At 42.6% G+C, this 18,357-nt stretch overlaps 1 protein-coding gene across 6 annotated transcripts in view; it reads left to right on the forward strand.

Moving 5' to 3' along the window:
• The window catches only part of lyst (lysosomal trafficking regulator), a 128,164-nt gene that overhangs the window by 98,163 nt on the left and 11,644 nt on the right, over positions 1 to 18,357 (forward strand). For all 6 annotated transcript variants that reach the window (XM_062975305.1, XM_062975314.1, XM_062975317.1 and 3 more), the window contains 2 exons: positions 4,208 to 4,397; positions 5,842 to 5,978. In XM_062975305.1, the coding sequence (XP_062831375.1) occupies positions 4,208 to 4,397; positions 5,842 to 5,978 (327 nt within the window). The remainder of the gene's footprint in view (positions 1 to 4,207; positions 4,398 to 5,841; positions 5,979 to 18,357) is intronic.

The following is an 18,357-nucleotide window of genomic DNA, read 5'->3' on the forward strand; positions in this document are numbered from 1 at the left end:
ATGTTCTTTCTCGTCCTTAGAAAAAATCAAGATATCATCCAAATAAATCACTAAAAATTGGTCAATTAGGTCCCTGAACACATCGTTCATGAACCTCTGGAAGACCGCAGGAGCATTACAAAGCCCAAAAGGCATGACTCGGAACTCGTGGCATCCGAAACACGTGTTAAATGCTGTCTTCCATTCATCCCCTTCCCGTATACGGATTAGGTTATAGGCCCCCCGCAGGTCAAGCTTGGTAAAGACCTTAGCCCCTTGCACCCTTGATAACAGTTCCGAGATTAAAGGGAGCGGGTACCTATCCCGAATGGTGTATTTGTTTAGGATCCGATAGTCGCAGACCAGCCTAAGTTCCCCAGTCTTTTTGGCTACAAAGAATACTGGTGCCGCAGTTGGAGAACTAGATGGGCGAATAAACCCCTTGGCTAAATTTTCATCTAGAAACTCCCGCAAAGCTTGCCTTTCCGGTACAGTCAAGGCATACAGCCTCCCTGCTGGCAGTTTCGCACCTTCTGCCAACTTGATGGCGCAATCATATGGCCTGTGCGGTGGTAATTTGTCCGCTTCTCTTTTACAAAATACATCAGAGAACTCCCCATACTCAGCAGGCACTCCCTCCATATCAGCATGAGTAACGTTTAGAGTGCAACAATCCTGCCTCTTTAAGATCACTTTACGTGTTGCCCAATCCACTTGTGGGTTTACTACAGCTAGCCAATCCATCCCCAGGATCACATCATATCTAGGCAAGCTCGTAATATCCCACACAAACGTTCCCGTTACTCCCTGCACCTCCCACGTTACTGCTGAGGTTTCCTGGTTAACCACCCCAGTCTCCAGCAGTCTCCCATCTGCTCCTTCCACCCACACGTCGCATGCCTTGCGCACTTTAGGAATGCCATGCTTCTTAGCAAACTCAATATCTACATAAGAGACTGTAGCTCCTGAGTCCAGCAGTGCCAGAGTAGAAACAAGTTCCCTTCCCCCAACAGATAATGTAATGGGTACGAAAACATGCTTCCTCCCCTCAGTTGACTGCTTGAGGAGCCCTAGTGCGTTGGACTCACGTCGCACTAGGGCTGGCCTTTTCCCGAAAGCTGGGAAGGTTTCACATTACAATTTTTGGCAAAATGCCCAGCATTCCCACAGTACAAACACAAGCCCAGCTGCCTCCTACGGCTCTTTTCCTCTGTAGACAGCTTTTTAAAGACCCCAAGCTCCATGGGCTCTTCCCCCATCACCACAGGTGCCCTGGTTACATGCATGGGTGGCGCACACATTGCTTTTGAGTGTTTACGAGCCTCGAACCTTGCGTCTAAACGCAGCACCTTAGCTACTAAGGCGTCCCAGCTTTCAGCCGGCTCCAAGCGTGCTAATTCATCCTGGAGCATATCACTTAACCCGGCAGTAAATAAAAGCATGAATGCATTTTCCCCCCAATCCAGCTGGTGGCGATACAGGTTAAACTTATTTAAGTAATCCAAAACAGTCCCCTTTCCCTGTTTCAACCGATACAGAGCCCACCCAGCGTTCTCCGTGCGGAGAGGATCCCCAAAAGTATCAGTTAACAATTTTTTGAAATTATTTAAATTGTCCTTGACTGGGTCATTTCCCAAAATTAAATTAGTGGCCCATTGTCCTGCGGGACCGGTCAACAAACTCAAAATAAAAGCCACCTTACTAGTGTCAGTAGGAAAAGCATGAACACTGAGCTGAGAAAAATAAAGCTCCACTTGTGCCAAAAAGGTTGGCAACTTGCACCTGGTTCCGTCAAAGCGTTCAGGAGTCAAAACATGTCCTTTCACAGCAAAAGCTGTTTGGCTAACGGTAAAGGCCGTTTGCAATTGATCTACTTTGACTCTTAACTCATCCATCGTCTTCCTGACGGGTTTATTGCTGCAATAAACTTTTTATGGCGTCGGGCAATCTGTCAAGGACAGAACGCCACAAGATTCAAAGTAACAGAGTTTATTAGATTACAGAACTCAAAAATGCCCGTAAAAACACAAGGGCCAGGCAATTTTTGCCTTTAGGAGCAAAAAGGGGACAAAAGTAAATGTTCAAAAGATAAACCGGATTAAACCGGAGTTTAATCCGGGTAAAAACAAACTGCTTGCTTCAGCCTAGGTATTAACAGAACGAAAGCCAAGGAACAAAAGATACAAAGAATGCAACTAATTGGCAGCAGATTCCTCTCTGCTGCCAACACTGTGCTTAGAGTAACTTGCGTCGCTCCCACACACACACAGTAGACAGGATCTCCAACACAAGCAAATCAGCCAAGGATTGTAGAAGTAGAGTAGACCAGTTCCGTTCCGTAGATCAAAGCCAGAAGCAGACGTTTGTAGTTTTTCCAAGTCCAAGAAGGGGGGAAGACAAGCCGTGGTCAGTTCAGTCCGGGTTCTCAAAGCAGGAGATGGCGTCCGTCAGAAAGACGACGGAAGGTCAAGCTAATAAGAGTAAGCACAGGTTTGCACAAACAAATGCCCACACAATCCCTCCCGCCGTCTGACCCTGGATTCCAATCAACTTACGTCTCAGCACAGGAAAGTACACAAGTCTTCAGGGAAGCGTCCCACACACACACGGATCCCAAGCGTTTGCCCAGATTACCTTGCCCGACGCAATTTGCAATTGCTCCCAAGCCCCATTTTATGCCAGTTACAAATCTTCATCACTGTCAGCTGTCCTCCTTAACCCGGGCGTTTCCTCATCACTTTCCTCGTCAGAGCTGGAACACCTCTGACTACGCCCAACAGCATCTCCAGCTGTGGATCCCGTCCCATCCCTCCAGCTAAGCCATGGGTCTAATCCTGAAGGTCCCCATTCATCTTCTGTCCCATCATGACCAGTGGCACCCAATTCCTCCCTCACCCGAGTCCAATCCATCTCATCCTCCTCTGAGCTAACCAGCCCCTCCTCCATTCTCTCCGTAAACCCTTCGAAAGATTCTTCGTCAGATGGTGCTGCAAATATGTCTCGCAGTCTTTTTCTCTCTCGCTCCTCGAGAGTATCTGACTCTCGAGGAGTCTTACGCCCACGTCTGTCAGCAACAGAGCCATGAGGCTCAATCATAACAGTATCATTGTGTTTCTTAGTGGAAATGTTTTACCAAAATCCAAGATAAGATTTACTGTGCATCTTTTACCCAGGAAACCAGTTATCGGCTCTGAAAATGAAAAGATCAGTCTGATGTGATTTGCCTTGGATGATTTGCCCAGTGAACAATTCCAATTAAAAAAAATCCAGTTCTGTTTGGTTGCAAACTTCATCTTCCTTTCCTCTTCTTTCATCCTCTCACATCCTCGTTCAGCAGCAATGTTGCGATTTCTTAAAGCATAGCTTCCATTACTCCAAAATGGGAAAGTGGTGAAAAGGGAACCCAAAATCTAAGATATGAACCAGAACTGTACTTTTTAACTAAACAGACTGGGCTTGTTACTTCTGAACTTTCCATTCTGTCCTCCTCTTTCTTTTTTGATACTTTTTAGGACCTTATATCTAATTAAATACATGTATCTTTACTTCCCTGGTGGCACAGCAGGTTAAATTGCTGAGCTACTGAACTTGCTGACCGAAAGATCGGCGGTTAAAATCCGCTCCAATTCTGTGGAACTCATTGCCTCCATATGTTAGAGCAATGTCGGAGTTGTGACCTTTTGTAAAAGCGCTCAAGACTTGGCTGTTTGGTTGTGCATTTAAGTAAATCAAATCAAATTTGCCAAATAGTCACTGTTGAATGTTTTTATGATGAATGTTTTTATATTGTGGAATGATATTTTAAATTGTAAATCGCTCGGAGCACTCTGGTGGAGAGCGACTAATTAATAAATAAAGTGAAGTGAAGTGAAGAATCCGGGGAGCGGGGTAAGTTCCCGCCGTTAGCCCCAGCTTCTGCCAACCTAACAGTTCGAAATCATGTAAATTTGAGTAGATCAATAGGTACCGCTCCGGTGGGAAGACAACAGCACTCCATGCAGTCATGCCAGCCACATGACCTTGGAGGTGTCTATGGACAATGGCGGCTTTTCAACTTAGAAATGGGGATGAGCACCAACCCCCAGAGTCAGACATGACTAGACTTAATGTCAGGGGAAAACTTACCTTTACCTATATTTATTTTTAAGTTTTCAGTTTATCTTCCTATTCTAGTACTTTACAGTTCCTTTATTGACAATTGCTTTATTAACAATTATCTTTCTTCTAGAGCCCTTTACCTTGGATAAAAGGCTTAAAGTGGGGGGAATATGTAGGTTCTCCCAGTGCCCCGGATCCTGTTGTTTGCTTCAGCCAGCCACATGGAGAAAGATTTGGCTCCCTGCAAGCTCTACCCACAAGAGCTATTTGCGGTTTGTCCCGAAAATTCTGCCTTTTGATGATATATAGCAAAGAGCAAGGTAAGGATGTTATCTTAACGTCGTCTGGGTAGAAGCCCTGGAAAAAGAAGTCATAATGTCAATGGGATTATCTAGATTCTTTGTTATCTAGCCTCTAACAGACCAAAAGATTCCACATAATATTGAGGCATGTGCTGCTTAAACAGTATAGTTCTTCTGGAAATCCCAAACTGGGAGCAAACTATGCTGGAAGAAATTGTATGGATCCCGTGTGTATTGCAGCAATTTTAACTAAATCCGCAGAATCATGCAAACTTTATTGATTCTCCAGATGTTGTTAAAAAACCTCTCTAGGAGCCATGAGAAAATTGGTCTATGAAACAATTTTCAGCATGGTTTGAACTTTCTTTTGGAATTCTGATGGATCACATGTGGATTTGTTTGTAGCAACTTCAGGAGAAGAGATGGATTTTAACAAAATATAAGAGTTACACAGTTTCTGTTCTTTGAGATGTGCTTGCAATATTAATACAAATACAGTAGAGTCTCGCTTATCCAACGTTCTGGATTATCCAACGCATTTTTGTAGTCGATGTTTTCAATATATTGCGATATTTTGGTGCTAAATTCATAAATACAGTAATTATTACATAGCATTACTGCGAATTGAACTACTTTTTCTGCCAAATTTGTTGTCTAACATGATGTTTTGGTGCTTAATTTGTAAAATCATAACCTAATTTGATGTTTAATAGGCTTTTCCTTAATGCCTCCTTATTATCCAACACTCGCTTATCACAAAATCACAAGTCGAACACTTCCCAAGTGTCTAGGACTGTGTGATGTATTTTTGGATGATGCGTGCAGATCCCAGTAGGTGGCCTTTTGCAGTTGGCAGATCGTGATTTTGTCAATGTCTATTGTTTCCAAATGCTGGCTGAGATCTTTTGGCACGGCACCCAATGTGCCGATCACCACCGGGACCACCTGTACTGGTTTCTGCCAGAGTCACCTTCCGCAAGTGCCACCTTGACGTGGTGGGGGGGGGGGGGGCTTAACTGCTCCAATGATGACTGAGGGCTGTTCTGGCGGTAGTGTAACTACCGGCAGGTCCAACCAAGCCAGAGAGGCCTCAGCTGAGGAGCAGAACTAAGAGCACCTAACCCATTAGCATTATGGAGAATCAAACCAAAACGAAGTCTATACTGGCTTGGTCGTCGCCCAGGATAAAAAGGACCGCGGTGGATGCTGCTGATTCTGGACATCCATCGACAAGTGGGCTACGGAATCAAAATACAAATGAACACTCACAGAAGCGGCAGAAATATACAATGCCAGAAAACCGCACAATTATTATTATTATTATTATTATTATTATTATTATTATTATTATTATTATTATTATTCTGTTTTTAAAAGCTGGACACTGTAAGAGCAGTGCTTGTCATAGCTTAGAATAGTGGGTATTTCCTATTTCATCTGAATGTATTGACTGTTGTCGCAGGTGTCAGAAGTATGCACAGTACAGATATCCAGTGGTCAGCAATCCTGAGTTGGGGTTATGCCGACAATATCTTAAGACTGAAGAGCAAGCAAAGTGAACCTCCAGTTAACTTTGTACAAAGTTCACAATTTCATCAGGTATAACTCCTTAATTTTTTCTTGCAAAGTATTTTTTAATCTATAGACTACAATGCTTGAAACATTCAAGGTTTAAGCAGTCATTTCATTACAAGAAAAAAAACAGAATTGTATGGTACATTTAGAACTAAGGCCTTGTGCAAATATCGTGTTAGTACATTCAAAACAAGCCTTGTAAGTATTCACTCTATCTTTGTCCCTCTCTTCCTCTTGGATGTATCATTTATTTTATGGTTTATTAAATGCACAGTTTGCTGTTACATTTGAACAAGGCTACTGTTCTTTGCAAACTGATTAGGGCCTGATGCTGGTTTTATGTCCCGGTTTGTAGGCCACATTAGGCCACATTTTACTTGTTTGGATATACAGGTACTAGAAAACTATATCTATCTCAAACCTTGACTTTGACATTTTATATAAGGGACATCTTTTCACAACCCCCGTGTATATCATGGAATTTGAGCATCCGTGGTTTTTGGTCTCCACTATGGGCCCTGGAACCAACCCACAGCGATACTGAGGTCACTGTATTTTACTTAAGGGACTTGTTTTTTATGTAAATATAAGTTATTCATGCCCTAATTGTTACTACTGTGGTACAATTGGTCTTCCATATCCACAGATTTAACTTTCAATTTTTTTAATAAAAGTTTGATATATTACAAAAAAAATTTTTAAAACACAAGAAATACATACCGTAGACATACAAAACATTTACAATTCCCACCACCAACACGAGGATTGTTTTCTTTTTACATATTCGTTTCTTTGTGAGACAATCTTTATATCTTTATCTTTATCCATTTCCATCCTATATACTATATAACATTTGTATCTTATTTCTTATGGCTTGATCTCCAGATTGATTCATGATATAGTTCTTTACCCTTGTCCATTTTTCTTCCATTTCTCTTGTTCTATTTTCATTAGTTTTTACAACATTTAGTTTCGCATTCATAATTTCAAATTCCATTTGCTCCACCATATATTGGTACCATTTACTTACTGACCATTTTGATTTATCTTTCCACCCTAATACTATTACTGCTTGTGCACATTCAATTATTGCTTCTTTTATTTCCCTTTTATTTCCCATTTCCTCTCTTTTCCCTAATACCGCTATTTCCTTTGTTATGACCCACTCATTTCCTAGTATTTGATTTGACTCGTTTTGAATAGTCTGCCAAAAAATTGTACATATTCACATTCCAACATTATGTGCATAAACCGCCCTTTCTGATGACATCCATGCCAGCACTGACTACTCCCCCTTTTATAGTAGTATGTTAATTGGCAGGGTGTACGATACCATTTGTGCAATATTTTCCTCCTCATTTCTTGTACTCTGGTATTCCTTTTCATCCCTTTTGTCTCTACCACATTTCTCATCTCTTGTTCTGTGATTTGCAGCTCCGTTTCCCACATACTTTTCAGATCCCGTATTATACATCCATCAGCCTCTATCAGCATTGTATATATTTTGCTGGCCTGTGCCTTCTTTCCTTCCCCCTTTTCGCTTATTATCTTTTCAAAGGCGTTATCTTCTCTCTTAACCATATTAATATTTTATTTTATTTTGCAATATGCACAGATTGCTCTTATCTGTAACCAGTTTTCTTGTCCAAGCCATTGTTTAATTTTATTTTCTCTTACCATTCCCTCTCTGTCATATAGTTGTTCTACTCTCTCTATTCCTTTTTCCTTCAATATTTGAATATTTCTATTCATATTAGATTCCTTATCCTTATTAATTATCCATACTGTTGACATTTTAGATTTTAAGCTACTTATTCTCCCTTGCCATTTCTTCCACACTTGCATTGTTCCTTTCATTGGTCCTATTAATTTATCTATATTTCTCTTATCCCATTTTCTAAAGATTATTTCTTCACAATTAATTCCATTCATTTCCTTTTCAAATCTCACCCATGTTTTATTTGTCACTTGTAATTTTATCGCTCTTTCGATTTGGAAGGCATCACTATATAGCTCTAGGCATGGACAGCCCCATCCCCCTTTCATTTCTTTTGCAATTATCATTTTTTTCCTTACTCTTGGTCTTTTCCCCCCTTCAACCCAATAATTTAGTTTCCTATCCCATTCCTTTAATTTTGCCATGGGAGGAATTCCTGGGAGAGCCTGAAAAAAATACATCATTTTTGGAATTATCAATATTTTCAATGCCCTTATCCTAGACATCTGTCTCAAAAAAATTTTCTTCCACCTACTCATTTGTTTTAACATTCTCTTCCATGCCATTCTATAATTTCCATCTATTATTTTATCAAGTGTCTTAAATATCCAAATTCCCAAATACTTCATCTTTTTAATACCCAATTTTAATCTTGATTCCTTCCTTATCTCTAATTGTTCCTTCAGGAGCATATTGATAAATAATATCTCTGATTTCTCCATATTTACTGATAGCCCTGATTCTTTTTTAAACTCCCTCAATATTATTTTCATTGATTTAATCATTTCCCTTGGTCTCTGTGTTAAAATTATTGCATCGTCCGCATACAGGTTCAATCTCAAATCCTCCTTCCTCCCAATCTTATACCCTTCCCATGTTTCATCCATCCTTATTTTATATGCTAAGGGTTCTATTACCAGAGCAAATAACATTGGAGATAATGGACAACCTTGTTTAGTCCCATTCTCAATTTGAATGTTTGCCGTTCTTTGTTCATTCACTCTAATACAAGCCGTATTCTCCCTATATACATTTTTAATCATTTCACAAAAATCATTCCCCAAATTTAGTTCTTTACATAATCTATACAGATATTCATGGTTTACTTTGTCGAAAGCTTTATACACACCTAACTTTAGAATTGACAATTTTCTTTTTGTTTTTGTCGCATGGCAAATCGCATTAACAACATTTCTTATTGGTTCACTGATACTCCGCCCTTTAACAAACCCATATTGGTCTTCTCCTATAATCTTTGGTAGAATAACTTCCAATCTATTTGCTATAATTTTCATGAATATCTTATAATCTTGGTTTACTAAACTGATCGGACGATATGATTCTGGGAGCTCCAGTTGTCTATCTGGCTTCAGAAATGGAATAATTTCAGAAAGTTTCCATGTTTCCAGGACAATACTTCTCATATATACCTCATTAAACATTTCAGCCATATATGGTACCAGCTCATGCATAAAGGTCTTATAAAATTCTGCTGTATATCCATCTATACCAGGTGCCTTATATTGTTTCAGTCCTTTAATTACCTGAATTACTTCTTCCTGTGTTATTTCTTCATTTAGCATGTTTTTATCCTCCTCATTTACTTTATTCCCAAGTTTTATTTCTTCAGTATTCACCTGTTCTTTTTGGTACAACTCCCTGTAAAAATCTCTCATTATTTCTTCTAGTTCCTTTCTCCCATCTTTTACCAATCCATTTTTATCTTTAAGTTTTGTTATACATGACTTTTCCTTTCTCCTCTTTAAATATCTCACCATTTGTTTCGTTGATTTTGTACCCCATCCATTAATTCCTTGCCTCACACTCTGTCTCATTTTGTTCCATTGCACCTCATCCATTAATTCCAATTCTTTCTTTTTCTGCCTTAATATACTATTTATATTTCTTCTCCTCATTATTCTCTATTGTTCCTGTATTGATTCAATTTCTTTTATGCATTTTTCTCTTTTCTCTCTCCAACTTTTCCTTATGTAGGACTCAATACTAATACACTGACCTCTTAATACACTTTAAAATTAGTCCCACACCACAGTTTTAGATAATTCTCCAATATCATTTATTCTATAATATTCTTTTATCTCCTCCTGAAGCTTCAATTTATATTCATCTTTTTCTATTACCACCAAATTATATCTCCAAATTCTTTGTCTAATCTCATTACTCAATCCCAAGGTTGCAATCAGAGGACTGTGGTCTGACAAAAATATTGGTTTCCTTTCTATCTTCTTTATTTGGGCTTTGCTTGCTTTATTTAATAAGATATAATCTATACAGCTAAATTTATTAAGTCTTGCTGAATAAAAAGTATCCCTAATACTTTGATTTGCATGTGCATCCACCATATTAAGCTTATTTACATTTATTGCTTTTTTATTTTTTTTAGTTAAGTCCAAATTGAAATCACCTGCCCAAATCAATGTCCCTTCTGCATAATTATCCAGCTTCTTTTTTGTATTGAATATATACTGTTTTGTGTTTCTATTCGGTGCATACATCGCAGCTAATGTTATTTTAACCTGATTTATCTTCCCTTTCACGAAAACTGTTCTTCCTTCCCTATCTTTTTGAACAGCAAGCTCCTGAAACGGAACATTTTCATTGATTAGAATTGCTACCCCTCGTGAGTTCCCTGTCCCTCGAGATTCAAAAATTCTATTCCATGTTTTATCCTTAATCAATTTATCCCTCCCCCTCTTTTTATGAGTTTCCGATAACATTATCACATTTATCCTACAGTCCTTTGCCAATTTCAACATCCTATAAATCTTAAGATCTGCCATTCCATTTATATTCAGTGCCAATATAGTTAAATCACCCCTTTGTTTGGTTTAATTCCATTTTTATATCTCCCCCTTGTCTCTTCTGTTTCTTTTCTTCTCCCCTCCCCCATTTTGCCCACCTCCCTGGATCCCCATCATGCCCCCTTCCCCTCAGAGTCCAGTCCTTTCCTTTCTCTCATCAGAGGAGGACTCAAAAGAGTTCTATTCTCTTCCCTTCCCAGACTCCACTTGGTGGCTGCGTTGCCCTTCTCCAGTTCCCACTCCTGCAAAAAAATTTAACCCAGTTTATCAAAGTGGTTTTTTCCCCCTTACATCTTGGATCTTGTTTCCATTCTCCTTGTTTCCTCTTTCAGCTTTTGCTTTTTTAGTTCTCTCAATTGTTTTTCCAAAGTTCGTATTTGATCTAAGTCCATTTGCTTCAAATTTCTTAAGTCTATAGTCTCTTGTAAATCTTGACCCTGCTCTCCTTCCCTATTCATCAAGTCTCCAATAACAGGTATACTCTGAGTTGAGCATGATTCTATTTGCCCTCCTCTGTCTGCAGCTTCCAGTTCTATTGATCTTATCTGTCCAGCTGCCTGAAGAGTGTCCTTGGCCTTTTTACTCCCCTTCTTTCTTTTGAAACTTCTATGGACCTCTTCATTATCTGATTCCTCCATCTCATCTGATACTTCCCCCTTCTGTACAAAATCTCAGAAGTCTAAGCATGGTCTTTCCACTAGCCAAATCACTAGCTTTATATAATTTACCTTCTTTATAGACGATCAGGGTAGCAGGAAAAGCCCAAGTATATTGCTGGTTCTTCCCCTCCAGGACTTTTATAATTTCTTTCATCTGTGCTCTTTTTTTCCAATGTCTCTGATGAAAGATCCAGGAGAGGCCGGACCTTTTTACCTGCCAAGGTAAGGTCTTTTATTTTCCGAAGCTGATTATACACCTTTTCCTTCGTTGCCTCCCTTGAAAATCGGATCAAAATGTGTCTGGGTTTTTTTCTACCTCTATAAGCCCAGTGCGATCGTTCTATATCTTCTGGCAAAATTTTGGTCAAAGTCTGTAGCCAACTGACAATATTTTGTTTTAAATTGTCACTCATCTGAAAATTCTGCCCTGCTGTTCTCAGGTGTATATTTGCCCTTCGAGACCGATCTTCCTGGTCAGCAATCTTGTTTAGGAGTTTTTGGTTTGCACTTTCTAAATGTTTTTTTTAAGTTGGCTATCTCCTCTTTCTGTTTTCTAATCTCTTGCACCTCCATAAATTTCCCTTTGTACTGTTGCACCTTTGATCTCAGCCGGGTGTTAATCATTTCAACTTGTTCTTTTAATTCATCATTCCCCTTCTTTAAGCTATCAGTGCTTATCTTTAGTTCATTCAATGTTTGTAATATTTGGTCCAGCTTCCGCCCCCATTCCACTCCCTCCGCCATTATGGAACTCACGTTCAGTTCTTTCCTTCACCCAGTCTTCTGATTTATTTTCTGAGGTTTCAAGTTTCAATCGCTCAAACTGCGATCTCACGACTGGGTCCAGGTTGGAGAGAGAGATTTATGATCTTCCTGGGCTTTAAAAAGAAGCTTTATTTCTTTTGCAGTTAGGGAGCTCTCTTAGGCACATCTATCTTATCTGACACATGCACAGCATCCCCCCCAAAAAAGTTTGATTTATATAACTATTTCATATACTTATAAACCCGGGGCCACATAAAAATGTATTGACTAAAAAAGGCTTACAAGTTGAACATGTTTAAGAAATCCTGCTCCACATCATGAAGGCCAAGTCAGTAATACATCTGTGAGGCCTGCTTCAGACATAACAGTAGAGCAGGGATCAGTAAATGGCAGACTCCAGGATATATGCCTCTCCCATGACCATTTGTATGAGTCCTAAGATACCAATACAAAAATTAAGGGGAATGAGGGGTTGCCTACCTAATAGCTTTAATATCTCTGAAAGCCTCTGGATCAGAGGAGGTGATTTCATTACATTTCCGCCCTGAATTGTTTTAGACACAAGGGGCCTTTTCCCAAAAATTGAAAGAGGCTTCTACAGTCGTTTTCCATCTATGTAGTTTTTGATTTTCACGGATTTGATTATGCATGGGTTTTATTTAACAAATTATCTGTAGGAAACTCCAGGTGGGATTCAATGATCAACTTCCTCCAGTCATGCTAGAGATTTCTAAAGGGAAAACTGCTCTATGAATTTCTAGGTTGCCCAGTGCAATTCTATAGTTGCCTTCTAGCAGACATCAACCATAGTCCTGCTGGAAGACCTAGAAATCCCTAGGAAGGTATTATCTCAAATAAAAATAGCAATTTGTTTATTCATGGTTTTTCACTTTCATGGGAGCCCTGTGCTCCTAAACCAAATGAATGTGAAGGGCTGACTGTAGTTACTTATCCTTCTAAGAGAAGTCCCTTCCTGAACTAGAACAGGCAGGGGCATAGCAAAATTGCTTTCTACACTCCCTGAGGGCATAATTTTGAACAAAATAAAAAATAAAAATTGGAGTATTGGGAGGATATGAGGAGAAAGGCCTTACAAGTTATGCTCCCCCTCTATTCTGCCTTGGTCAGACCACACCTGGAATACTGTGTCCAATTTTGGGCACCACAGTTGAAGGGAGATGTTGACAAGCTGGAAAGCGTCCAGAGGAGGGCGACTAAAATGATTAAGGGTCTGGAGAACAAGCCCTATGAGGAGCGGCTTAAAGAGCTGGGCATGTTTAGCCTGCAGAAGAGAAGGCTGAGAGGAGACATGATAGCCATGTACAAATACGTGAAGGGAAGTCAAAGGGAGGAGGGAGCAAGCTTGTTTTCTGCTGCCCTGCAGACTAGGACACGGAACAATGGCTTCAAACTACAGGAAAGGAGATTCCACTTGAACATCAGGAAGAACTTCCTCACTGTGAGAGCTGTTCGACAGTGGAACTCTCTCCCCGGGGCCGTGGTGGAGGCTCCTTCTTTGGAGGCTTTTAAGCAGAGGCTGGATGGCCATCTGTCGGGGGTGCTTTGAATGCGATTTCCTGCTTCTTAGCAGGGGGTTGGACTGGATGGCCCATGTGGTCTCTTCCAACTCTACTATTCTATGATTCTATGATTCTACAAGGTCCACTGTGAACCCCAGACACCTAGAATCATAGAATAGTAGAGTTGGAAGAGACCTCATGGGCCATCCAGTCCAACCCCCTGCCAAGAAGCAGGAAATCGCATTCAAAGCACCCCCGACAGATGGCCATCCAGCCTCTGCTTAAAAGCCTCCAAAGAAGGAGCCTCCACCACAGTCCGGGGGAGAGAGTTCCACTGTTGAACAGCCCTCACAGTGAGGAAGTTCTTCCTGATGTTCAGGTGGAATCTCCTTTCCTGTAGTTTGAAGCCATTGTTCCGTGTCCTAGTCTGCAGGGCAGCAGAAAACAAGCTTGGTCCCTCCTCCCTATGACTTCCCCTCACGTATTTGTACATGGCTATCATGTCTCCTCTCAGCCTTCTCTTCTGCAGGCTAAACATGCCCAGTTCTTTAAGCCGCTCCTCATAGGGCTTGTTCTCCAGACCTTTGATCATTTTAGTTGCCCTCCTCTGGACGCTTTCCAGCTTGTCAACATCTCCCTTCAACTGTGGTGCCCAGAACTGGACACAGTATTCCAGGTGTGGTCTGACCAAGGCAGAATAGAAGGGGGAGCAGGACTTCTCTGGATCTAGACGCTATACCCCTATTGATGTAGGCCAAAATCCCATTGGCTTTCTTAGCAGCCGCATCACATTGCTGGCTCATGTTTAACTTGTTGTCCACAAGGACTCCAAGATGCTTCAAGATCCTAGATGCTTACCCCTATCTGCTTTGCCCACCTCACACATTTACAGATTAGGAACATACTATATGCTTTAGCTACTTCATACCATTCATGAGGTTCAGTAAACTACAGATATTCAAGTTGTGGATTGTTGGATTTGTGGATGCAGAGGGCTCATCTTATTCCAAGCCAAACTCTTCAGGAAGATTCAGGTGCAATCCTTAAAATAACCACCCCCCCCCCCTCAAAAGAAAACCCAGTTTTCTATCAAGCAAGGGGTATTAGCTGTGGAGAAGGAAATGCAGTAAATGCCAGGAGAATCTTGTAGGGTTCCTTCTCCTCCTCCTACTTCATTCTTGAATACTATTTTTGTGTGTTCTCCTTCTCCTTTGTGGTCTCTGCTGAAATCAGCAGCTATGATAGTTGATGCACCTGTGCAACAATCAACTGGAAACCTCTGGAATGCTATAGGCTTGTGGCTGTGGCCCCGCCCAGCCTCCACAGGAGGCAATATAGGCCATGCAAGGCCTATATTGCAAGGCCAGCTGCCTTTGCAGCATGGATAAGAAACCTCTCGGATTTACAATTCAATAAGATATTTTGGTAACGTTCTTGGACTATTTAAGGACCTGTTGCTGTCTCTATTCCTGACTCGGACTGCTTTCTGACCATTCTTTCGTCTGGCCCTGGTTTGTATAATGTCTTTGCTTCCTAATAAGAAGTGTGTGTCCTGTGGGGTGGGGGTGGGGCTCTCCCAGAGACAGATGGGCATGCAATGTGTATTGTCTGTCTGGGGGAGACGCATTCTGTGCAAACCTGCATTTTTTGTAAGGCTTTTACGCCGAAGACAAGGAGAAGCTGGGAGCGTCGGCTCAAGGCTCTTCTCCATGAGAAAGCCCTCCTCCCTGAGGGAGCTTCTCAAGCCACAGCACCCTCCCAGACTCCGGTACCCATGCAAGGACCCCATGAGGCTCAGAGGGACACCAATGCCGCTAGCGCTGAGAAGAAGCGCAGAGCGGCTCATGCGGTGAAAACTCGCTCCCTGTAGAAGGGAGGTAAAAGGAAGCGGAAGATGCCCAGCATTGCAGATGCCCAACAGCCCTTACCACTTCCTCACTTCCGGCAGCCCAGGCCTCGGCAGCGCCATCTTCCTTGCCAGTCTCCCTTGTGGAGTCAAGGCAAGCGTCCTTGGAGCTTCCGGCAGACGCCGGAAGTGGAGGCGGGGCCTTGCTCCCGCCACCAGTGCCGCCCTCACCGCCCTTACAGCAGGCTTTGGCCTTGCTGGGCGTGCCAGAAGTGGCTGGGCGGGGCCGGGTTAACCGGCTCCTAAGTCCCCCACATCCGCTTTACCAGCAGTAGCTGTATTCGCCATGGGAGTCACGTGCAACACAATCTCACTCTCAGCTCTTGGCGCTCCCGTTCATGGAGCCCCTTGCCAGGCCAGTGGAGTTATTATTCCCAAGGCCGCAGTCCTGGACGCTGTTCCTTTTACAGATCTCCGGGCAGACATCATCAAGTTGTACTCCCCATGTTTACTCTGCTGACTATGTGCACTACTCTTGTGGAGGTAAGGCCTACCATTTTGTGCCTGTTCGTGAGACACGTCACCCCAAGTACGTCCATTGCCACAGGACCCACCATCCTCACAGCATCATGGGGGTGGAGACACTTTGTCTGATTCAGGCTCCTCGGTGGATATGCCTGATCAGGCCGATGCTTCAACAGCAACAAGCCTAGAGGTGGTCTCAGCCTTTGCGGCTTTAATGGTGTGCATGGCTAAGTCTTTAAATCTCTCCACAAAAAAGACCCAACAGCCAGTAGACGATCATATGTATCCTCCTGACCAGCAAGTTCAGCAGGCAGCGTTCTGTGGCAGCTCTGCCCTCCTTGCCATACTTGCTCCAGTTGACTAAGAACCCTGATCAGCCTCCCTCTTTAGTCCCAGCTGTGTCGAAAAGATGGGATACAAGGTACCGCATTGATTTGGCATTGGTAAATTGGGTTTCCCATCCTCCCAAGCCAAATTTGGTAGTGGTGGACATGGCTAAATGTAGAAGATCTAGTAGATCTCATCCTACTCTATCTGATAAAGAGAGCAAGAAGCTGGAAGGAATCGGCAAGAAGGCACATGCTAATGCCTGTTTAACAACTTGTATGGCACATTATGGTGCATACATGGCTTCCTGCAATGCTTTTTTGTGGGAGAAGATGGCATCATACTTAGACTTCCTATCATCTGATAAGCAACTTATAGCTAAAGCCTACTATCGTGAGGCTCTGTTGTTGATAAGAGCCCAGAAGGACTTAAATCAGCATCTTGCAGATAATGCAGGGAAACTGTTTGCATTATCCACCTCCCTTCGAAGGCATGCCTGGTTACGCACCTCAACCCTTTCAGAAGAGGGCAAGTTGCTGGCAGATGATCTACCGGTGCATGACGATGGCTTCTTTAATACTGAAACAAATACTCACCTAAAGGACACACAGGAGGTGAGACAAGCGGTGAATAAGGTTGGTTTTTCCCAATCTTCTCGTCAACGATCAAGAAGCCAGCAGTCATCTTCCTACATTCGTAGGCCATTTTTCTCTTCCTCACGAGCCTCTTCCCAAACCAGACCACCACGCTCACAAAGCAACAGACGCAAGCTGCCTCGCGTCGGCAAGGTCAAGGGAAATCTCAAAACAAAACAAAGTGTTTTTAGTGACACCACTCTCCCTTCTTCTGCACGGGTGTCCTCTCTGCCTTCTCACGGTGATCACTCACCTAATCACGGGATACACAGTACTCACCTGGATCCCTCACACTTACCTTCTCAACATAGCACTCCGACTGTTTGATTTGGTACAAGGCTAGCCAACTTTTACACTGCATGGTGTAGCATCACCACTGATAAGTGGGTGCTGGAAATTATTCGGAATGGCTACACCATCGAGTTCAAAAGTCTGCCTCAGTCAGGAGTTGTCAGGACAACATCTCCCTCTTCTGTTTTGTGGGACGAAGTTTGCACCCTTCTCCAGAAGGGGGCTATCGTGCCGCTTCACCCTTCAATGTTTTTGTCAGCCTTTTTCTCCACCTATTTTTTGGTCCTCAAAAAGGATGTAGGCCAGAAACCAATCTTGGATCTCCGAGGGCTGAATCTTTACATCCGGGCACGCAGGTTCCATATGGTCATCCTTCAGACCATTCTTCCCCTGATTCCGCAGCATGCTTGGTTCGCCACAATTGATTTGAAGGACACGTATTTCTAATTAGCCATTATTTCATGCCATCACAAGTACTTGTCCTTCAAGATAGGCCACAAGGCCTTCTCTTTCAGGGTTTTGCCCTTTAGAATATCCACAGTTCCTCGCGTCTTCACCAAATGCATGGCAGTGGTGGCGGCTCACTTACGTCTTCAGGGTATCACGGTGTTCCCTTACATCAACAATTGGTTGCTCATCGGAAATTCCCGTCCACAGCTTCTGGATCACATCCAGCTCACCCTTTCCCCCTTGCAGAGTCTGGGGCTCATTGTCAATCTCCAAAAATCCCACTTGGAGCCGACACAGGACATATGTTTTATAGGCATCCTGATCAACTCCCTCAACCGCAAGGCGTATCTTCCCAAGGAGCGTTTCCGCAATCTTCGATCTGCTGTCCTGCGAATAATCCAATCACCATCTGTGGATGCCAAGCATGTGCAGTCCATACTCGGGCACATGGCCTCAACAACAGTGGTCACGCCATTCACCCGGTTGCACCTCCGCCTGCTTCAGTCATGGTTCCTTCGCGTGTTCGATCCTCTTCGACACAGACAGAGCCGGATGTTATCTGCCCCACCTGCAGTACCTCACTCATTGCACTGGTGGACGAAGTGCAGCAACATTTGTGTCGGTATGCTGTTCCGGCCCCCAGGGCCCTCAACAGTCATTACAACCAACACCTCCCTTCAGGGATGGGGAGCCCACTCCAGCTCCAAGACAGCCCACAGGCACTGGTCAGCAGCCGACACCAAGCTCCACATTAATGCTCTGGAGGTCATGGCAATCCAGAAGGCTCTTCATGCATTTGAGCATTCTGTCCTTGCCCAGGTGGTTCAGATTCGTACAGGCAATATG

The sequence above is a fragment of the Anolis carolinensis genome, chromosome 1, assembly GCF_035594765.1.
Source record: "Anolis carolinensis isolate JA03-04 chromosome 1, rAnoCar3.1.pri, whole genome shotgun sequence".
Classification (NCBI taxonomy): Eukaryota; Metazoa; Chordata; class Lepidosauria; order Squamata; family Dactyloidae; genus Anolis; species Anolis carolinensis.